Raw genomic sequence first — 23,495 nt, 5'->3', positions numbered from 1 at the left:
CCCCATCCACGCACACAGTGGAGCCACAGAGTTTGACTCAATTGTGGAAACTGCAGCTGGCAGGCCTCTCTCTCTTATTCCTTTTTCAGAAACCTTCCTGAGGCTTTTCGTTAGAGCAGTGAAAGTGGCGGGATCATTCTAGAAAGGAGCCAAGGAATCCACGTTCACAAAGAAACTGGCCCCATGCAGGTTGGATTGGGATGTTTCCCCTAAAGCAAAAACCAGTTTGGAAAATAAATAGAACCAAGCATCACCCTAGCATCGGGCAGGGTGTGGTCCACAGAATCCCTGGAGTCTCCCCTTCATTTTTTCAATTTATTATTTTTTAAGGATTTATTTATTTTCATTACAAAGTGAGATATTCAGAGAGGAGGAGAGACAGAGAAAAAGCTCCTCTGTCCAATGATTCACTCCCCAAGTGACCGCAATGGCCGGTATTGCACCGATCCGAAGCCGGGAGCCAGGAGCTCTTCTGGGTCTCCCATGTGGGTGCAGGGTCCCCAGAGGCCTTGGGCTGTCCTCGATTGCCCTCCAAGGCCACAAGCAGGGAGCTGGATGGGAAGCTGCTCCTGCTCCCAGGGACCAGTGAGTGAGGGGCCTGAAACAAGGCAGGGAGCGGCAGGACCCAGGTGCCTGAGGTAGGCTGCTCGGTTGCTGGGGCTCGTGGCTCAGGCACATGGAGCGGACTGCAAATGGCAAATCCTTTATACAGAGGAGACTTGACATTCAGATGGTGGTTTTAACTGTTTTATATTTGGTATACCGTTATGGTAGACATCAGTGGTAGTGTGGATCAAGTTTTATATCCACCGAGATGAAGCAACAGTATTAAATAGCATCAACACAGAGTGCTTGTTAAATGCGCTCATTGTCCTTGATTCTTAATGTGTTTGAAATTACATTAAATGAATACTATCATGAAAAACAGCAGGAGCAGCACCTTGGGAGTCACACAGTGTCTCCGGGATTAGAACCGGCAACCATATAGGATCCCGGTGTGTTCAGGCGAGGACCTTAGCTGCTAGGCCACCATGTCGGGCCCTCCCTTTCATTTTTAAAATTAATTTTACTTATTTGAAAGGCACAGTTAGAGATCTTGCATCTGCTAATTCATTCCCCACATTGGCTGTAAAGGCCAAGTCTGAGCCAGTCAAAGCCTTGAATGCTACCATGGTCTTCCACATGGTGGGCCAAGGGGGCCAAGGATTTGGGCTACCTTCTGCTGCTTTCTCAGGAGCCTTAAGGACGGGAAGTGGAGTAGCCGGGTCTTGAACTGGTACTGCGATATGGGACGCCAGGGTTGCAGGAGGTGGCTTAATGTGCTGTGCTACAATGCCGGCCTTCAATTGCTCCTGACCAGGCTTTCCAAGACACAGGTCTCCCTTGGGGTTTAAAATTCCTTAAGACACCTCCTTCCCCCTGCTGGCATTGCACATTCCCAGGACAAAGGTTTGTGAAGGAAGGAGATGATGGCCGTCCAAGCAGACGCATGTAATCAGGAGGCAGAGAGAGGTCAGGGTGGCAACCCCATGGGGTGGAGCCAGCTTCCCATCAGAATGCCAGATGCAGCCAGCGCAGAGTGAAACCACAGCAGTTAAATGCAAATGCCTGCGGCACAGCTAAACAGAAACCTACCCAGCCCAAAAGACATGTGACAGGCCAGAATGGAGTCCACCTAGAGCCACAGGAGGGGGGCACTGTGATTCATAGAGCACAGAGCGCCCCAGTCCCAGTCTCACCTGTGTAGAAGCTGGAGTGATTATTATTCGTTTCTTGCTCAAAGATGCTCTTGGTCTGGGAATCAAATCGGAGCCACAGGCCGATGGCAAGAACGGCAATCCCGGCAAGCTGTAGGACACAAGGGGTGCAGGGTTAGTTCCGACCGCCAGTGCAACACAGTGCATCCCATGCAGAAGGGTGACACTCGAGGCTCGTGGGAAGGACCTGGAGATGTCGCAGTCTCTGCTGCTGACATGTACCTGGCAGTAGCAGGTGTCAGCGATGGAGGGTATGTGTGTGTGACCAACGAGCCTGGCAGCAACCGGTCCTTATGAACAACACAGCAATAGAGGGACCACCTGATGGGTTACAACACTCCACAGCAGTGAGAAACAAGTAATCACAGCCACCACAAAGAAGCAAGGGCCACGAGGACACACACACAGTGACAGCAGACAGCCTAAGTTTCCTGTTCTATGTTTAAGGATGTACATCTACGCAGATGAATCTCTGTATACAGCTGATACAGAAAAGCAAAGCAAACAATCATCGCAAGTCATGCATTGAATTCTAGCAAATGCAGGAGTGAGCCCTCAGGGAGGAGCGTGTGGTGGCAAGGAACATGTCTAGCATGCTGCTGTGCTTTCGTTGTCCCTCCAATACCCACCATGGCTCCCTCTTCCTCCCCAACCCCAGCTGCGGCTGCAGCCCGGATTCATCATGGGTGTACCCATGAGTGCTAGGAGCCCTGTCACTTGAGCATCCTCACTGCCTCTCACATGCCTCCACAAGAAGTTGGAGTCAAGAGCAGAGAGTGAGATGTCAAGGCTGGGCACTCCCACATGAGATGCCAGTGTCTGAACCACCAGGGCGAGTGCTCAGTGGGCCAAGGCAGCTATGATCTTCCAGGAGACCACACTGCTTAGCAAATGAGAAACCATGGCCTTCCCTTGCTGCTTCACATGGATCTCATCCCTCTCTCCCAAGGCAAATCTTTGTGTTGTTGGATATGCCGAGGAGAGGAGGGGGAGACCTCAAGCAAAGCCCCACCCCAGTGCCAGCTCCATCATCACTGTCACCCATACCAGGGCTTGCTGGGCGAGTGACTCACAGACAGCTGGGGTAATGGCCGGCTATACACATGAGCGCTACGGGCTCCAGGCCAGCACCTGGTTCCCAGGTTTTGCTGCTCCTCTCTCTGCTCCCCTCCTGCTCCCATCCACACCAGAGGGGCCCTTAGGCAGAGTCCAGTTCCCCAGGGACCATGGTTCACTGTCCAAGGAGCTGCCAACAAACCATGGTGTAGTCAGGCCTGTCTTTGCTCCTCGCTCATTCCTCACCAGATGGCCATGAGTGGGATGTGCCCTGTGGAAAGTGGAGACTGTGATGATGGGTGGGACTGCCCCAGACTACAGCCTGTGGTGGTCACAGCCTTGCCTGCACCCCCAGTTGTATAAGCTGAAAGGCTCCCAACACAGAAGAGTTCCCACAGTGCGGTCTGCGAGCCTGCTTCTGAGTTCTGCTGTGTTCGTTTATGCGTCAGGAATGGCAGAATGGTGCCCACCTCTTCAAGTACGACTAACCAGCGAAGGCGAGTGCATCAGACAAACTATAGAGGAGCAGGTGCTCTTGGGAGAGCAACACAACTTTATCAGCACAAAGGCCAATGGCACGGCACCTGCAGCCCTGGGGACAGTCACTCAGCATCTTCCCAAACCTCTAGGTTCCCATGATAGAGAAAGCAATGACCTGCACAAGGTCAAGTGCCTTGCAATTGGAGCCTACAGAAGATGCCCAGGATGCCAGGCTTGAAGGGGTAGAAATTTTAGAGTTACCTTCCCGTTAAAGTGCCTGGGGAAGCAGCACAGGATGGACCAAGGGGTTAGGACCTGTACCATCCTGTGAGGGACGCAGATGGTATTTTAGACCCCTGGCTTCAGCCTATCCCAGTGCTGGTCATTGCAGCCATTTGGGGAATAAACCAGTGGAAGGAAGATTTCTCTCTTTCTTCTAACTGTCCTTTTCAAAATAAAAATCAGCAAAGATACTTGCATCCTATATTGGTGTTTGGGTTTGAGTTCTAGCACATGTCTTGATTCCAGCTTCTTGCTGCTACTGACACCATGAGGCAGCGGCTGCTGGTTTCATTAGTTGGATCCCTGCTGCCCGCGTGGAAGATCTGACCGGGTTCCTGGTTCCTGGTTCTGGCTTGGCCCAGTTTCAGCTATTGTGGAAATTACACTGGGGAGCAAACCAATGAGGAGGAAAGCATACGATCTCTCTCTTTCAAAACAAAACAAATAAACAAAAAGAAACTCCGAGAGCCTTGGGCTCAGTGGTCAATTCAGGTGCTTTTGTTCAGACCCTGGGTTCTCGCAGTCCCAGGAGCATCACTCTCAGAGTGCTCCTGATGTGTGGAGCCCAGCGGGGAGGAGCAGCCCAGGCTGGAATCTGTGGGCGTGACTTAGCACCACGTACACCATGCACGATGACAGTGATGGGGTCTGGACTCAACAATAGACCATGACCTTGCTGCTGGGCCTTTCCTGGGTGCACCGCAAAGTTAAAAGCGGGAAGTGATACCTTCCCACCCTCCACCCCAACTCTGGAGAAAACATGGGAGTTGGAAGGCTAAGTCTGCTGGCTTCCTGTTGGAGAATGCTCCCCTGCAAAATCAGCCTGGGACCCCTAAGGCATGCAGGTGCACAGGCAGTTCTGGGGTTGGAGTTAGCTGGGAACCCGCATCCTCTTGCCTTGGTCCTGGAGAGAGTGCCTGGCCACGCTCCTTGGGCTGCCATCTGCTCTGGGCTTGTGTCTATCAAGGACCACCTCCCCGACCACAGCACCTGAGCTCAGTTTCTGGCTCCGGCTTGCTGCTCATGCACATCCTGTTAGGAGATACATGATGCCTCAAGAAGTTGGCTGTCACCCGAGAGGGGGACCTGGATAGTTTCTGGATCCCAGCTTTGGACTGGCCCGATCCAGGCTGTTGCTCTGTTTTTTGGGTGAGTCAACTGGTAGATAGGGCAGAGGACTCTATGTCTCTGTTCCTTAAAAAAAAAAAAAAAAAAAAAAAAACAACAAAAAACAAAACAAAACAAAACAAAAAAAAACACAAAAAACCAACTTTGAAAAAGGCAGCAACTCAATTCTCAAGGGACTCTATAAAGCAGAATACAATTGGCCGCTGTGATTGTGGCTGCTGTGTTGATGATTCAACCCACCAGGCGTGGATCGGGAATGCATTCGGGCCCACAATGGTTGCATTTAACAGGGTCCCTGCAGGCTTCCCCTGTTCGTCGTTCCTTAAACAACACGACAACAGCGTGCCTAGCTGGTCTATGTTACTCAATCCTGTGCATGTTACCATGTCTCTGCTTAGATTTCTTAGCTCTGGGAGCTAGCACGGTGGCATACAGACTAATTCTCCACCTTCAAGCACTGGTATCCCATGTGGGTACCGGTTGCCTCACTTCTCATCCAGCTCCCTGCCTGTGGCCTGGGAAAGCAGTGGAGGACGGCCTCAGTTCATGGGACTCTGTACCCACATGGGAGATCTGGAAGAGGCTGCTGGCTCATGGCTTCAGATCAGCTCAGCTCCAGCCCTTGTGGCCATTTGGGGAGTGAAATTGTAGCTGGAAGACCTCTTTCTCTGTCTCTCCTCTCTATCTTTCAAATAAAAATAAGTAAATCTTAAAAAAATTCTTAACTCTATGGTGGGGCATGAGCCTGGATGCAAAGTGAGGACCCAGAGACCCATACCCCCCGCCCCCAGCTCATGGGCCCCTACAGAGGACAGCAACTGGTGGGCACAGAAGATTCCAGTGTCTCCACCCCCAGCCTGAGGGCTTGCCCAATCTGCCTGGCTGCCGCTTTTGTTTCCAACAAAAGCCAAATGGAAACATTCTACATTTGTTGGGAAATACTTCTTTGCCATCTGGCCAAAAACGGTTCCATCTATTTAACATGCGGGGGGTGGGGGGGAAGAATTTTTTTTTTCCTCTTCTTTGCTCTACTGGAATTTTTTTTTTTAAAATTCTGAGACAATGGGCCAGGAGAAAAACATGCAACTGACTACAGGATCCTTGTTGGGCACTTGTCAAAAGTCAAGGTCATGGACCAAGGCAAGGAGGGGAGGAGGAACAGCAAGTGGCACCGGAGCACAACGGCTTAAGGTCTGACAACTGGCCTGGGCATGCCTGGCACAGACATGGTACACGAATGGGAAGGAGGGGAAACTTGGGTTCCTCTGGGCTTTTGTAAAAGAGAAAGAGGCAACCAATGCTGCTTTCTGGGCTATAATAATGCCACATTAAGTCAGATAATGCAAAGTGACAAGTGGTGAGAAGTCGCAGAGAACGTGTCAATCTCTCCAGAACCTTTCTGTGGCTGTGAAAAAATTCTACCCTAAGCACCCACATCATGAAGAAACCTGTCCCGTGAGAGAACCTCTTTACTCTCCCTGTCACCTGTGGACAACAGAGGCAGGTTTCTGGATTGTAAAAACCCAGCAGCCTCCTTGCCCCACTCGTCATTGCTTTAAGCCCTGAGTCCATAGCAAATCCCCACCAAGAGTCCTCACCTCCTCCTGCCAGACCACTCCTGCCCCCACGCAGGGCAGTGGCCACTTCTCTGGAAGGTTGCAGATGGTTGGCCACTGTGGTCAGGGCAGCAGCCACTTCTCTGGAAGGCCACGGATAGCTGGCCACTGTGGCCCCCAAACCGTGACTTTTGCTTAGTCCTACCATGTTGTGACATCATTGAACCCTCCTTCCTTTTCCTCAACATCTCAGCCTTCTGTAGACCCCATTCTCCAGGAACAGCCCCCTAGACTCATGTATCCCCACCAAGAGGTCCACAGTCTCCCCGCCCTCCTGCCTCCCTGCCCACCCACCAGACCCTCTGACAGGGTGCCCATCTGGGGTCTCATGTGACCTCAAGATCCTTCTTACCCATGTTTGCATTTCCCCCACCCTAACCACATCTTGGACAAATAGCCACTAGCAAACAATCAAACAATGAATGATTATGTCAGTGAAAGTCTCCCACTGGGCAGGTGTTTGGAACGAGGGATTAAGATGCTGCTTGGGATGCCCACGAGATTTCAGTCCTGGCTCTGCCCCTGCCTCCTGCCAGCACACACTGGAGGAGGCAGCAGGTGACAGCCCGGCTCCCTCGGTCTCTGTGGAAACTTACACGGGAGACTTAGACCAAGCCCCCGGCTACTGTGGACATTTGGGCAGTGAAGCAGCATGTGCAAGATCTCTCCTTCTCTGTCTCCTATATACATAAAAATGAAAAAGACAGACTTTCCGGAACACCCTATCTCCTCTCCCTTTGCTTAAGCCTCCCTTCTTAATTCAGCTATTTGTCTTCATGTATCTTCTGATGCCTCACCTCAAGAGCCAGTGACCTGCCTAGAAACAAAAACAGAAAAACCAAACCCACAAAGCAAGACTACCGAGAGAGCTGGATGCAGAGTACTTGGCAAATGACTTTTCTTTTGTGGCTGGCACTGTAGCATGGTAGGCAACACTGCTGCCTGCAATGCTGGTATACTACCCAGATGCCCGTTTGCTCTACTTTCAATCTAGCCCCCTGCCAATGAATCTGTGAAAAGCAGCGGAGATGGACCAAGTACATCAGTTCCTATCACTTACGTCGGAGATCCTGATGAAGCTCCTGGCCCTGGCCTACCTCAGTCTTAGCAGATAAGATCTCTAATTCAGATTCTCAAATAAATAAATGCACCTTTAAAAACATACAAAAAACGAGTTCTTTTTAAATAAGTGATAAATGTCACAATGAAATTTCAGAGCAAATCCTTATAAATTCTTTTTTTTTTTTTAAATAGATTTACAGAGAGAAGGAGAGATATCTTCCATCCATTGGTTCACTCCCCAAATGTCTGCAATGGCCACAGCAGAGCTGATCTGAAGTCAGGAGCTTCTTCTAGGTCTCCCACATGGGTGTAGGGTCCCAAGGCTTTGGGCCATCTTTTGATGCTTTCTCAGGCCATAAGCAGGGAGCTGGATCAGAAGTGGAACAGCCAGGACATGAGCTGGCATCCTTATGGAATACTGGCATTGTAAGGTGGAGCATTTAGCCTGGAGCCACTGCACCGGTCCTATAAAATCTTATAAAAGTTCATGGCAAGTCCATGCCTTGCTGATCTCTACCTGTAGCTCTGGCCAGCACATGTGCCCCTCAAACGTCAGTTAGACATCTCAATTTTTGGGTGAAACCTAGGCAACCAGGGGCTGATACCAGCTTTAGGACGTCAGTCCACACGGCACACTTGGCTCTTGCATGCTGATAGCCTCCTCAAAGCAAAACTGAAGGCATGAGGGCCATGGAAGTGTCTGCAAGTCACTCAGCAGATCCTGCCAGAAAGCCAATACCGAGAGGCACACCTAGAGCTCAAGGAAAGCAAAGTGCGATCGCCATGGTGGCTGACATGACAACCACTGCAGCAACCGTTGCTGGAGACGGTGGATAAATGTGCAGGTTCAAGGATGCACACTGTGATGAAGATGGATAAAGAAATTGTTGGCACAACACTAGGCTTTGATGACTGTCAATATGGCGTTGGAAGAAATCATACCGAAAGGAAGAGGGATCACTAAATTGTTTTTTGCTAAACGGAAATGATATCACAATGCTGGTGCTGGGAGAAGAAAGGCCTTAAGTGTGATCAAACTTCCTTGGAATTTCCATTAGCTCCTGTGCTACAACACAACTTTTTTTTTTTTAAACCACCAAAACTTTTTAATGTTTAGATCCTAGAAAGCCAAGTTTCTTGTTAAAGGGAAATGTTTTGGATATAGTGTATGTCCATTTTTGGTAAGTTAATTATGAATATTTTGGAAAAAGAGGAATTTTCTTTTTGAAGACTGAAAAAAATAAATGTCTTGTTTGGTTAAAAAGAAACCAAAGCACAACAGCACTCAGGACCCCAAGATCCTGTGCCAAGTTCATAGAACTGGCTCCAAGCAGTACACAAGGTGGGGTGCATGCACAACAGGCCAGTGTGTCTGCAGCAACGAGTGGATGTGCAGAGATGAGCAGGGTCAGAGAGGAGCTGCCTGGACGAAGAGGAAATGTCGAGGTATGTGTACGGAGTGGTTCGAATATCGTTCCGGAGACTAAGACCCTGCCACCCTGGACCGGCGCCACTTCCTTCTCACAGCTCATGAAATTTAATGCAATTCCAGTTGTCCACCAATCGGATATAACCTCCTGGCGTCTTACCTGGGAACCCCACCCACCAACTCCTCGCAGCCCTTTCCCCAGCCAGGCCCACTTACCAATCCCTTGGGGCCTGCCTGTAGTCCTCTCCCAATCAGCCCCCTGTACCTTGCAGGCTCACCTGAATGACATAATGGAGCCCCCAGGTGTGACCCTCTCCCTTTTCCTCTTTGCTCCCTGACCCTCATCCCATTCCTACCCTGCTGGAATAAAAACCTCCTAAAGTACCTCGTAGAGTCTGGTGTTTTTGGTTTAAGGTAAACGAGGACTTGGCTGTGGGAATTAACTGCATTTAAAACCTAACAGTGATTGTGTGTTGGAGGGGCAGGCACCCCGTCCAGCTCTCAGCTGGGAAGATCCATGCTTGTCTACAGGACAAAGCCCACTTGCAAGGGAAATGTTTCCTTGGCAAACAACTGGGAGGTCAGCTCGTGCTCTCAAGTGCCCTTTTCTATAACAGGACCTCATGGCTGTCCATTATTTTTAAGATTTTATTTGTTAAGGGATTGTCTACCTGCTGGTTCACTCCCCAAGTGGTCAGAATGGCTGGAGCTGTGCCAGGCCAATTCCCACATGGGGACGAGCCTTGGGCCGTTTTTGTTGGTTTCTGGGGCACGTGAACAGGGAGATGGATGGGAAGTGGAGTAGCCAGGACTCAAACTGGCATCATTATAGGACGGTTGGAAGGTGATGGCTTTACCTGCTACTCCACGGTACCACCCCATCCCAGCCCTACTTTTTTTTTTTTCTTAATGTTGCTCATCCACACTTTTTCCAAACTGATTTCTATTTGAAGTGGCTGCACCCCAGGATTGTAGGTGTGTAAAGGTGCGTGGATGGGGTCTGTGTATCTTGTCCCGCCTGCCCATGATCTATGTAGAAAGTGAGAATACCACACAGCGGACACGGGTAACACTGAGTTCACACTGGGAGGCATTCTTGATCCCAGAGGCCGGCTGGGAGGGGGCTGGGTAGCTCGGGACACTGGGGTGTTGTCTGTTGGTTTCTGTGCGAGTCTGTTCAGTGATGGTTAAATTTACTCTGCTTTCACACACCAGCGGTTCCTGGGGCCTCCGCTGAAGCCAGCAGGGACTGGCCACAGAGAAGCGGGTGGGCAAGCAGTGCTGAGGGAGGTGGCAGCTGGTTCAGCCCGGAGGTGCCACCGTCCTGGGCAGATGCCTCCGTGGAAAGGAGGCAATCTTCCTCACTTTTTGAAGACACTTTAATTCCCTCCTTCTGTGAGATGCCTATCAGCCCTGGTCTTCAGTTACATTTTTCTAATGGGCTGGTCATGTCTGCCCTCCTTCCCCCCAGGACTTCCGGCAAGGTTTTCCCCTCCATCAGCTGTTTCCAGGCCCCCAGGCCTCCGCCTCACTTTTAAGAAAGTCACCAGAGCAGAGATAAGGCCGGCAAGGTCCACACATCCTTCAAAAACAAGTCAGGCCATCCAGACCCGTGGGCTCTGGCCTCACTCGTCTCCACGGCAACCATGCACACCACGGAATGCCAAGCCTGGGCCGGGCTGGGCTGACTCCCGGGAGTCAGGAGACTGGGCCTGGCAATTGCTAGCAAGAACAAACAGGATCCCTCTCCCTGACACCTCCCCACCCGGCACCCTCATCAGGGGCCTCCTCCCATCCTCTCCCAGTGTTCTCCTACTCCAACTTCCAAAGCAGGCACCTTGGGCAAGATCAGAGGTCTCCCTTCTCCCCAACAACAACAAAACCAAACCCATGCTAATCAGCAAGGGGGAAAAAAGACACAAAAACAACCAGCTATGTCCGCCCTCCTTAGCGAAAGAACTGACAGCGGGAGGACACAGACTAGCTGTCGTCTTCTTGTGTGAGTTGAAAGGCCCCAGCCAAGGCGGAAGTCTCCCCTGGGCACTAGCTGGCCACACATAGCTCCTGGTCTCCAAGTGTGTTGCAACAGCACCTGGGAACGACACACTTGGAAACCTGGACTTAACTCTGGACAGGGAGGGGCTGTGTGCTGCATTTGAACGGATCTCCCCAAGCAAGATTCTGATGCAATCTTAAGTCGGGGTAGGTACAAACACTTGCTGAGGGCAAGTTCTCCAGAGCCTGAATAGCTTTCTGTGACCCCAAGCTGAGAAGTAGCTTAGGGCAGGAGGTGTCAGCTTTCTGGCAGCTCTAAGTGCCCTGGGTAAGGGCTTCCAGCCACTTTACACTGAAATCTGGGGGAGGGGGCACTCCCTACACCTCTGTAAGGCCATGGGGTGCCACAGAACAAGGAGGAGGCAGGAGGAAACCAGAAGTAGAAGCTGCACAGGTCCATGTTAAACCCAGAGGTCCTGGAAGTCAGTGGGGTTCAAGCTGGAACCTGCATTTGGCGCTCAAATGCACACTCACCATGCAGGCTGTGTCCTGTAAGCCTCCTTTCCTCCCTCCAACACGAGGTCCCACCCAATGAGGGGCTGACACTGGGTACAGTGAGGGAGCCCACCTCTTGGGATTTCTGCATTCTCCTATTGGAGTGCCTTGGTCTTGGCCCACTCTGGGACTACAACTTCCTGCCAATGGGCACTCTGAGAGGCAGCAGGTGGTAGCTCTCTGTTCCAGCTCCAGCGGGCCTTTGGGGGTGAATTGTCTGTCAGATAAATAAATACATTAATCATTGAAACAGGAAGCCCTAATAATGAAGGCGGCAGGTGAGTGCCTCCCACCACCTGACCAGCACATGCCCCTGCCTTCCTAAGCCGGACTGCCATTGCATGTGAGTGGATTTTATTCCTTCCAGTACACCAGGCTCTGAGCAGAAAGGGCTTTGTTGGATACGGTGAAGGTTACCTGGCTGCACTGTTAATTTCCGGCAGAAAGGACAAAGACATCTCAGCCACAATACTACTACTTCTCTGTGCTCTAGGAGGTGGTTTACCTGGACAGTAGCTCATCCAATCCTCTCCTCACCCTCATTTCCCAGGTGAATCAGGCTCAGAGCTGTGAAGCAGCCCGCTCAGAAGGACACAGCCAGTGTAAGAAGGTGGGGCTCAAACAGGAGCAGGTGCATGGGGAGGACCCTCTTTCCCATATTGTGTTCCCTCCCTGCCCCCTTGGTGGGTGGGGCCTCCCAGGGAAGGAGACTGGCCTGGACACGCTTAAATTTGGCATAATGCTCTGGCTCACACTGAAGCCAGGTGGTGAGGGTTCCTCAGCTTGCCACTGCTTGTCCGCTGCTATTTAGACAGAGGGTGTTAGCCACAGACTAAGGGGGAGGGCCAGAGGGCTCTGACCACTCCCCATCCCGCAGTTACAGGGTCTGCTATTACTCAGCCTCTGATTTTTTTCACAAGGTGTCCACACAAGAGGCAATGGTGGCTTCTACTCTTCCCCTTCCTGGAAAATGTTTCCTGGGTGTTCTGAGGTTCTAGAATGTTCTAGCATTTTCTAGGTGCGAGTACTCTATCCTGGTGGGAGGCACAAGGAGTGTATTGAAGGAGAGGTGCTAGACCACCCTTCTTTTTTTGGAAGCAAAGATTTTTTTTTTTTCCTTTCAAATTTTAACAGGAATCCAATGCCAAGTTCAACTGCACCAGGCGAGGAGGCATCCTTCCGGGGCATTTCCAAGCCAACTGAGAAGCTGGTATGTCTCCCAGCCACTTGCTGCAAACTGGGAAGATGTTGGAAGTGTTTTGGAAACAGATGGAAAGATAAGTCCCCTGCTAGTGCTAGAAAGTACAGAGGGCTAGCGGCAAGATTTCAGTTTGAGTAATCCCGAGTGACAATGCGGTTTCGTGGATACGAAACAAGAAGACACGGGTGGCTGCGAACCTGGAGGACAAGCTCTATGGCTGAAAGAAGGGTAGGCCAGAGCCACGCACCAAAGCACCTTCCCATCCTGGGGCTCTGAAGCAGCCGCACTTCTCCTGAGAACTTTGCATTGCAAATCCCGTCATTTCACTCTCCAACTCAAAGGCCCTAAGTGGGCTGTCATTACCTTTGTTATGCAGCTAAGGGCGGGAAGCTTAAGGGCACTTAGGGAGGTGCTGCCTCTCCAGGGGAACCTGTGTCCTAGGGGAAGCTTCTGGCACTACTACTCAGAGCTTCTCACACCACCTGTGGCAGGTTAGGAGAGTGGGGGATCCACATCCAGCCAGGAGAAGCTAGGTTTTTTTGGGAGGCTATATGTGGAGGTGAGGGAGACAGACTTAAGTACCCTAAGCCCCAAGGAGATGATGAGGTTTGTTCCCCACCACTCAAACAATTCACCACGAAGAGGAACAAAAACAATCAAGATTGCAAAAATCATAAAATTTCAAAAAAGCATTTTCTTGCCTTGATTGCTAGGGCCTATCCATACTGCTTGCTGACTATGGGCCTTCAACTTAGGGCTCCCCAAGACAGCTGCAGCCCGTGGGCGCCATCACTCTGCTATGCTCGGCTCTCATGGGCTGTTAAAGTTTCCAGGCTGGAGCGGGTCCCTTGCAGGGGACATTCCCATTAGGAGTGTTAACAGTAAGCGGCTTTGGCAGGAGGAATGCCGGGACATTGGCTGCTCGGTAAGCCCGGCTGTACCAGTGCATTCTGCTTTCTCTTCTGGGGGGAGAGGTTATACTCATCCCAGAACTGGACGCAACAGGTTCAGGGAGGCCAGCAACCTGTGTTGCAGGCCCAGATCCCAAGCCACTCTGCCTCCTGCACTCCCTGGGGCGTGGCAGGGGATGGAGGGTCAGGGAAGCTTGCTCTCAGCAAACCTTTATGGAAATGAGGCAGTTACCTGGTCTGAACAAGTTCAAGAGCTGAGAAAGGACCAAGTCAGCACCTGCCTTCGGGGCTCATACCAGTGTGTTCCTGCTTAGGGGTTGCAGCTGCCTGGCGAGGGTGAGTGTAGGGTAGGGTAGGTGCGGAAAGTAGGTACCACCCAAAGCAAACTTCTTTCTAAACATCAAGAATTCTGATTTCAAGTGTCCACTGCCAGCCTGCCAGGTACCTAGCATCTGCTAGCTGCTCCAGAAAGAAATCTCCTTGCTGTGGATCTCATCGTAACTCAACGTCAACGTTGGTTATCCATCGTATGTATCATGCCGAGAGGCCTGGCGATTGTGTGTGCACCCACGCTGGCTCATGTGTTTTAGCATTCCATTTGGGGAACCACTCACAACAGGGCCTGCACCGTGAGGTGGGTGAAGTCCCTTCCTCTTCAGCCTTCAACGTGATGCCCTGGGGCACATGGACAATGTCAGTAAAGGGGAGCTCCCAGGTCCACCCTGGGGTTGGGGATGCCCTGATTCCCACACTCCTGGATCTAACCTATCCCCTCCTAATGTCCCCCTGCCACTTTCCTGCCACTTTCTTGTTCTTCTTCTTCTTCTTTTTTTTTTTTTTGTCTTTTTCTTCTTCTTTTAAAGATTTAATTATTTTGATTTGAAAGGCAGATTTATAGAAAGAAGGAAAGACAAAGATCTTCTATCTGCTGGCTCACTTCCCAAATGGCCACAACGGCTGGAGCTGAGCCAGCAGCTTCTTCTGGGTTTTCCCAGAAGTGGGTGCAGGGTCCCATGGCTTTGAGCCACCCTCTGCTGCTTTCCCAGGCCATAAGTAGGGAGATGGATGGGAAGTGAAGCAGCTGGGACACACACCAGTGTTCCTATGGGATGCTGGTGCTGTAAGCTGAAGGATTATCCTGTTGAGCCATCTCACCAGCCCCTCCCTCTGCCACTTTCACAATAGTTCTCTGCCTTGTCAAGCTAGCAGTGCTCAATTATGTGCTATCTATAGTTCATACCCCACTCAGGCACTTCACCTCAATGACTTAATTTCTGCAGCAAGGTCAACAGGTAGGTCATATTCTTTTCTTTTTATCAAGTGAGAAAACCAAAACCAGGGCACGGAAGTTAAAATGCTTGTCTTGGATCACATGGCAAACACGGCAGAAATAGAACTTGGACCTGGAACTGAGTGCCAACTCCACATATTTAGTTGAACCTCTTATTGTACTGTTTTCAAATGAAGGGTAGAGTGAGTGAATGATGAGGGGAGGGAAGGGACAAAGTTTTGCATCCACTGGTTCACTCCTTAAATGTCTGCAACAACCAGGGCTCCAGGAACTCTATGCCAGATTCCCATGTGGTTAACAGGAGCCCATGCACTTGGGCCATCTTCTGGGTCAACTTCCTGGGCCCATGAGCAGGAAATGTGATTGGCAGCAGAGCAACTGGGACTTGAACTAACACTCAGAGATGGGACGCAGACATCCCAAGCAGGGCTTTCGTCTGTTATTCCACTGTTCCTTCTATTTCGGAACCAGGATTTTCTCCTTGTGTCCTTTCTCCCTCGTAGCCATAAGTGACCCATTTTAAAAGTGGTACCGTATATGGAAAGGCCCAAGGGAGTCCACCTGCAAGGGAGGGTGGGTACCTGTAGTGGATACAGGATTGGAGGTGCCCACTGAGCCTGGCCTGGCCAACAGAGAACCACCAGACTAATTGAGGCTTCCTCCCACTGGCTTCTGGCCCCAGAGCTTACACCATACCCTTGTTCCAGTGGCCAGCAAAAAGCTGACCGGACAAGAGTAGCACTTTGGGAAATGGCTTCTGCAGAGCCCTGGGCACTGTTTCTTCTCAGCTGGCACTGCTACTGCCACCCCCTCCACTGGGAACTTAGCTCCAGAGGGGACTGTGGCCATCAAGTGGTCATTGTCCTTGTCTTCCTGGAGGCACATTGGAGCCTGGAGCCTTTGCCCTTTCCCTGTAGCACCAGCTGCCAAGCAAAGGGCAGAGGGCACCACCACAGGCCCCTTACTTTGGGCACACTCTTGTGATACAACACAGATCCCAGAGACATCCGGGACACAAGAAAGCAGCTGCCACATCACAGAGTGCCCATCCCTAGGACCAGAAGAGAACCTTATTTCCATGGCCAGTGAGTTTTCAGGTCTCTAAAGCATAACCTATTTTAGCAGGGGTCAGGGCTAGAGTCTGGTTGGAGAGGTGGAAAGTACGGAGTGATTTTCCAAGGCTGGTGGAGAGAAAGTTGAAAAGTGTTTGGTAGTGTCGAAATGGATGGGGAGTAGGTGTTTGGTGCAATGGTTAAGGTGTTTGCTTAGGAATCCACATCCTGTATCAGAGTGGCTGATCCAAGTCCCAGTCACTCCATTGCCAATCTAGCTTCCTGCTGTGTCTGAGAAGGCAGCAGGCCCTTGCCACCCATATAGGAGACATGGAATGCATCTGGGCTCCTGCCTTCTCTCCGGCTCAATCCTGGTCATTGTGGTGGGTGTTTGGGGGAATGAACTAGCAAATGGAAGCTTCCTCTGTCCATTTCCCTGCCTTCAAAGAAACTACAAAAAAAATTAATAGTAATGTATGATGTTTGTGAATCACAATAGATTTAAATCCATAGCCTCTACCCCAAGGTGTCTGCATCACCCAAGGGAGAGGAAGTTATCTTAATGGGAAGCATCTCCTGTCCTTGGGGGTGTATGATCTTCCCTGGGGTGGGGCTGCTCAGGGGAGGTTGATGGCCAGCTCCTACCCCGAGCCCTTCCCGAGTTGGATGAGGCGTGCATGTAAGGTGGCATGCTGCCCATTCACCTAGGGGGTTGGCTTGGACACCAGCATCAAAGCTCTACTGACCTGCTTTGCAGCAAGGAGGAGCCCAGGCAGGGTGAGCTTGCTGATCGTCCCACTGGGAGCCTTAATCCACCAATCTGGTCATTTAGCAGACTCTACCAATTTCAGACTCTACAAACGCACATGTCCAGGAAACTCAAACAAAATGCTCCAGCAATCTGTTTTGAATTGAACAGAGCTGCCCGATTTCTTCTATAGTACTTCTAATGTCCCAATCGGGAACTCTCCTGGGACCTCAACTCTCAGCTCTCACTGGGAGGATAAGAAAGGAGCATGAGCAAGGAGTGGCCTCCAGGCACTGAGTAGCTCAGGCTTGCAAAAGCGGAGCCTTTGGCAGCAATTGCGGTCCACCGGTCTGCCCTAGCGCAGGACCATGAACATGTGCTGGCGAGGCCTTGGAGGGTGGTTGTGCTCACAGAGGCAGCAACAGTCATAATTTCTGCTCTCGCGTGCCATGTGTGGCAAGAGGATTGAACAAGAAGGACCCTTAATAAAAACCAGGTGCCTGAGCTTTCTCCAAATCTACTGTCTCCCACGGACCCTCTTGGGAGTCAGATGGACCTGGGCCACTCTGTAGACCACACATCCTCCCTTGTTCTAGAACTATGCCGGCTGTGGCCCAGATCCCCTAACAGTTCTCCTTCCCCAGAGATGAGAGCAAGTCAGGCAGAGCCTCCTAGTCTCCCCTGAGTGGGGAGGAGGAGCACAGGAACAGCAATCTGCTTTTCTCAAGCTAGGTGGTAGGGGCAGGGGTTCAGTACACCTAACTCACAAGGCAGGGCTCAGCTGGACACTCAGTGAGTTGGGCTCTGGGTAGACCAGAAGTACATAACACACATTAAACTGTTATGGAGCCACAAGCCACTCCTTAAGCAATGATTAAGCTGAGAGTCAGAGTGAGGAGTGGGTGGGGAAGCAGCACTCCAGCCTGGGTCACACTGGACTAGGGAGAACTTGGGGTTCCTGATGCTTCTTGCCAAGTCTCCCAAGGAGTCACCCCAAAGGCTACAATTTCCCAAAGCAGTGCACAGTACTTAAAAACTATCCAAGGCTAGGTATTTTTGGAGGGAGTTGCAGGGAGAAGGAAGTTACTGGATGGCTACAATTATGACAAAATTTCTCTCATGGGGACACAGGGCTCTGTCTGCCCCAGCTGCATGCCTTTGCTCGATGACAAGTGACAATGTTGCCTGGGACAGTGACAGGAACAGCACTCTTCTCCCCAAGAAATGAGAACAACTGTTGGTCTACTTCCAAAAAAAAAAAAAAAAAATCCTCCAAATTGAAAAAAAGCCAATGCGATGAGCCCATGCTACAGCCCAGATGGGTGGCTGGGGTTCATGCTGTAGCAGTCTACACAAGAGAATGGGCAGGAGGAACCCCATGGGTACAAACCTCACACTCAGGTCCGTCTGTAATGAGCTGCTGCTGAACAGCCACCCACGGGGTCTTTGCAGAGAGGCCACAGCCAGCCCGAGACCTCAGGTCCCTCCCCAACCCCTCAGCCGCGTGCAGACAAGAGCATCAGGGACTGTATTGCTAGCACAGAAAGCACCCTTGTAAACCCAAGGTATCATTAAGCCACACTGGGCGCCCAGTCCTAAGGCTATACCCCCTTATAAAATGGAACGGGAAAGCAAACAGACAGACAGACAGACAGACACACACACACACACACACACACACACACACACACACGTCACAAAGCTCTGTGTGCAAAAGGGTACAACTCCCACCCACCACCCATCCCAAAGGGAGGTGTGACACACTGATGGATGTGATCAAAGCCACAGAAGGAAGGCTTGACGGCTCCAGGGGGAGTGGGCAAAGAGAGGTTGGGGTAGCCTGGGATGGTTTCTTATCCAGACAGTGCTAATGTTGGGGCTGCACCCAGCAGCTGCTTCCTTTGAACACAAAAAGAGTAGGAATGGGGGCCTGGGGCCACTTGAAAAGAAAGAGGCAGAGAGTAGAGTGAGGGAGTGAGTGTGTGCATGCGAGTGTGTGTGTGTGTCAGAATCCTCTTGCTACAGCCAGATCTACAAGCCAGGCTTTCAGGGCTGGAGCCTGGACAGGCTGAAGCCTTTTTTTTTCCCCTTGCAAATGGAGACACCTGGCCTCAGCTCACCTCTGCTGGAACCTGCCAGCCTTGGTACAAACAGAACCAGCTTCCCCAGCAAGCAGCCTGGGCGGTCTGGGCACCAGGGGTGCCAAGCCAATTCCCTCTGTGGTCTACACTTGCGCAGCCCCTGCTCCTCCCCCGCCCTCCCCCACCAACCCCCTTCCAAGCCAGCCAGTTTCTGCCAGGCGCAACAAAGCTGGAGGAGCTCTGGCTGCTGCTGCCTTGCTCAGCCATACTCTGTCCGTGAACCCTGCTACCTTAGGGCTTCTCTTTAGAGCCATCCACCCCAACCAAATGTGTTGCAATAACACAAACAAGTGAGATGGAGGCTGACGCAGGGGCAGTAAGAGGTAGCAAAGAAGGGAGCATGGTAGGGGAGGGGAGGAGTGGTTTCCTGGTGGAAGCGGCCTGGGGTAAAGCAAGACCATGCCATGGCCCATACTGTTCAGCCATCAATCACAGCAGCCCTCCCACGCCCTGGGACGCTGAGGGCCGAAGCTGGTCCTTGGGCTCCTATGGGCGGCTAAGGTGCTTAGGAAATGAAAACACAATCTTTCGCCAGATAGTCAGCCTGCCCAGGGCAAGTGGTGGTGGTGGTAGGTCAGCGCTGTGAGGTAACAAGAAGAGCCATTTCTGATTTCTGGACTTCCGTTTGGGGCTGGGTGGTGAGGTGCTCTTGCCCTAGGGGTTGGGGTGGGGCTGGTTTCAAGGGATCTTTCCAGACCATTTGCTCCAACCTGTTGGTTTGACAGATGAGGAAGCCAGGTTCCAACGCACCAGGCCTCTCTGTGCATACTTTCGCCACCCCAGCTCAGGGCCAGGCGATACTATTTCTCCTCTGGGAATGAGAAACACCTGCTGTTTCCATCCCTGGAGGGAGGGCTGGGGTGGGGGAGTTACAGAGTGCAAGGGGGAGATGGAGGAAGAGGAGGGACTAGGTTCACTCATTCTGGCCAAGTTTTCCCCTCCTTTGTCCCAAGGAACTCCAAGAAAAAGGCAGAAAGCCATGGCCATGCAGTTCTAGGACCTAGTCGGTAAATGAGAACAGCATGTCTCTGGGTTAGCCCTTAGCCCTGCACAGCGCCAAGTCCAGGGCTGCTTATCACTCTGACATTAGGAAGATGTTTTCCTCCCTTGACTGTTTTTTTTTTTTTTAAGATTTTATTTATTTTTATTGGAAAGGCAGATATACAGAGGAGGAGAGATAGAGAGGAAGATCTTCCATCTTCCTCCCCAAGTGATTCACTCTCCAAGTGGCCGCAATGGCCCGAGCTAAGCCAATCCGAAGCCAGAAGCCCAGAGACTCTTCTGGGTCTCCCACGTGGATGAGAAATGGAGCATCTGGGATTAGAACTAGTGCCTATATGGGATCCGGGAGTGTGTGCAAGGCGAGGATTTTAGCTACTAGGCCATTGTTTTTGTTTGTTTTAAGGAGAGCAGGGGCAGTGGGCAGGGAAGTTGGAAGAAAATACAGAAAACCACCAAGACAGAGTCAGGAGGTTTGGTTCTGGGGGTGTTGGAAAAATGGCCTGATTGCAGGTCTGCCTGTGGGCATCCCACGCGGGACACGGAGCAGTGGGCAGCGGATTGCACAGCTGCCATGGCGTGACCCTTGCGACTGAGAGCAGGGCCAAGGAAGAAGCACCCTGGCCCACTGCCACCGAGGTGACGTTGGCTTCTATCCCGGCCCGAGACCTCACACGGCCCAACTACAGCAGCCTCTGCACAGGAGATGCAGGGAGGCGGGGGATGCTCTTGGCCTCACCACTCCTGCTTTTCAAGATCTCTATCAGGTTCCAAATGCCAAGTGTATCTCTCTCCCTCTGGCCTTGGAAGAGAAAGGGAACAGGTGACATCACCACCACCAAGCAGTTCTCCTTAGATCATGCTTTCCTTACAAGATTCCTGGAGTTGGCGTCTGGCTTGGCTGTTAAGACACCTACATCACACCCTGGAGTGTGGGTTTGGTTCCTGGCTCTGCTGCTGTCACCAGCATCCTGCAATGGCAAACCCTGGGGAGGCAGCAGTGGCATCATGGGGGAAAGAGACCTGGAATGAGTTTCCCAGCCCCTTGTTTTGGCCCAGCCCGACCCTGGCTGCTGTAGGCATTTGGCATTTTCAAATGAAAATTTGGAAAGAATTTTTTTTTCTTTTGGGGATACACAGCTTCACCCCACCTGTTGCATTCCCACTGGGGGTAGCGGTCAGGGGAGGGGGTGGTAAAGTGATTTATTTCTGATCTGCTGCCACATGAACCTGGATGAGTAACTTAACCTGGCTGGGGACCAAGTTGCCTGGTCATCAGTCAAGGAGGGGATGACATGTCCTGCTCTGTATTTGAAAAGCAGACAGGACACAGCCCAAAGCTGACACCACTGGCATCTCCACAGGGAACCCCTAACACATGACGAGCAATCCAAATATTAACTCAGGAACATGTGGCTCTGCCCATCTCCCCAGCAAGATGGATGTGGCAGAGAAGAGGGGAATGGCAAGAGACCAAGGGGTTATCACAGAGGTGCTGTCCCTCTGGGATCCAGGGCAAACTCTCCAGTGTCTAGCTCCCTGCTTCCTCGCTGTGAACAAGAGGGCTGGGCTGTGGGAGCTCCAACGCCATTCCCAGCTCTCAACCCAAACATTCCCAGAATGAGTCATCCCCACTGCAGACCAGACGGCACTGCTAACCAGCAGCAGCACCTAGCCCGGCAAGGGGTAGGGTGGGGTGGGGGGCTGTGAATTCGACTGGGGTGGCAGGCTGGAGATAGTCATGACAGATGGTGGGCCAGCAGGCAACACACCAGGCAAGCACTGGGTGGCTCCCAATGGCATTACTGCATGTGCCATGCCCGGCGGGGGCGGGGGTAGATGTGGGGGCATGTGGGAGCTCCCTGTGACACACAGCTGACCCACAGACTAGCAAAGGATGGAGAAAGCGCCTCAAACGGCAAGGGTGGGGGTGGGGCAGGGTGACTCGCCTGCCCCAAACATTCTTTTCTGAGACACTAGCTTGGGGGAGAGGAGGAAGCTGTTGCTGGACACAGCAGCAGGAGGGTGCCTGGGCGGGCACGCCTAGGGTTGGGCAAGGGCACTCCTATGTGCTGTCCTCTGTAGGGTGTGCTGAGCTCATAAAGGCAGACTGACGTCCTAGCTTGCAGTTGATCCCCGAGGGTCTCAGGGATTCAGTCATCAGCTCTAGGGGAACAAGCACATTTTGGGGTCCCTGTCTCTAGTGATCTCTCCTAAGGGTAGGGCAGCCAATCACCTTCCCAAACCCTGTCCAGCCTGCGGGAGTGTGGGAGGGGGCACACACTTTCCTTCAGAGGCCGCGGATGTGGTCACCAGAGTAGGTTGCAAAACTCCCCGAATCCCCCAAGGGCCTGAACACACTCTTCTCCCACAGCCTCTAATGGCCAAGTGGGTGTGTTGGAGTGCCCTGACCTGGTGGCGCCTGCAGGTGAGCGTTCTCTGCCCCACCTGGCTTTCCGCTGGGCTAGGCTGGCGGACCGGGCGAGCCGAGGCAGGCAACCTCAGGGCACCTGAGCCCGGCAGGAAGTGCCGAAACTCCGGACTCATCCCATTGCTGGCGCCGATAGGCATCTGCTCCCACTTTGCTCCCGACTCCGGTAGAGTTCTCTCCAGTTAAGATCCTTATCGCCCTCGGGGAAAACAAAATCAAGCCCAGCTCGTCTTTCAGGTCGCTGCCCGAGAGTGAGGGCGCGTACGTTTCTCACCGCAGCTCCATCGGGTTCCCCCTCCTCCACACCGAGGGCGCACAGGGTTTTTCTAGGCTTTCACCAAGGTCTGTGGTCTCCCGGGAAGCCGGACCCCTTTCTCCCGCAGTGGTGAAAAGCAGCGCCCTCTCCCTCCGTGGGACCCTGCCCAGCTACCAACTGCATTGCCTTTCAGGCCTAGGGTTCCCGAAGCACCGGTGCCCCGCTTCTCCTGGCCGCCCGCCCCTTGGAGTGGACCCAGACCCGCTCCAGTGCGCGCCAAGCAGAGAAACGGGCTGGTCCCGCGCCCCGGCAGAGGTGCCAGCTGGCAGCCTCTTAGAGTCCTCCCGCCCTGCCCAGCCTGCCCGGTGCGGTCCGTGCCGGCCCCCGACGCACCCCACCTCCTCGCCGATCCCTTGGGAACAGGTGGGCCTGAAAAGGAGCGCGCGCGGCGGCCGTGTGGCGCTCACTCACCCAGAAGATGAAGTTGAATCCGAAGAGCAGATACTTGATGCACTTGGTGCCTCCTTTGACCGGCATGGTGGCGAGCTGGGCTGACTTTCCCCGGACGATGTGGTGTGGACCTGCGGGTGCGCGCGGCTAAAAGTGGCGGGGACTCAGCGCTGGACAGAGAGGTGCCGGTGGTAGCGTGCTGGCCTCGGGCTGCACTTTTAAAAAGTGCCACTCCTTACAGAACACAGCGGGCTCCCTGCGCATGTGCCGGGCGGTCACCCCCGCCCAGCCCGCCTCCTGGCCCCACCTGCCACGCCCACGCCCCGCAAGGGGCCCTGCCCAGGTCGGGGCGGTGCGGACCACTCCTTCCCCCTCGGCTGACCCTGCTCCCTGATCCTCTTCTCACCACCTCCCGTCTCCTTTTTACCGCCCTGGGTCTTTCCTGGCCCGTCTTGATCCATCACTGTCACCCAGGAGTTGTCTGGGAAGCCTCGCCCTTCCGGTTCTCCCTGGTGGAGCTTTTACCCAGGGGCACCTAGGGCCCTCCGGTGGTTCGAATCTCGCGCTCCAGGTGGGAGCACACCGGAGGATGGTGAAAGTCATTTATTCAGCGCGTTCGCCCCGGGCTGGAAGGCTCGGAAGCCTTTGCTCCAGG

At 52.6% G+C, this 23,495-nt stretch overlaps 1 protein-coding gene across 1 annotated transcript in view; it reads right to left on the bottom strand.

Moving 5' to 3' along the window:
• The window catches only part of CD9 (CD9 molecule), a 32,279-nt gene extending 9,179 nt beyond the window's left edge, over nt 1-23,100 (bottom strand). The window contains exons 1-2 of the mRNA XM_040978765.1: nt 22,862-23,100; nt 1,740-1,848 (exon numbers count right to left, since the gene is read on the bottom strand). Of these exons, the coding sequence (XP_040834699.1) occupies nt 1,740-1,848; nt 22,862-22,927 (175 nt within the window). The 5' untranslated portion in view covers nt 22,928-23,100. The remainder of the gene's footprint in view (nt 1-1,739; nt 1,849-22,861) is intronic.
• Nucleotides 23,101-23,495: the final 395 nt, after the last annotated feature.

Source organism: Ochotona curzoniae, unplaced genomic scaffold (genome assembly GCF_017591425.1).
Source record: "Ochotona curzoniae isolate NIBS_2020 unplaced genomic scaffold, NIBS_Ocur_1.0 contig_2927, whole genome shotgun sequence".
In the NCBI taxonomy this organism is placed as follows: domain Eukaryota; kingdom Metazoa; phylum Chordata; class Mammalia; order Lagomorpha; family Ochotonidae; genus Ochotona; species Ochotona curzoniae.
Note: the sequence above shows the minus strand (reverse complement) of the source record. Positions and strands in the feature narration are given on the sequence as shown.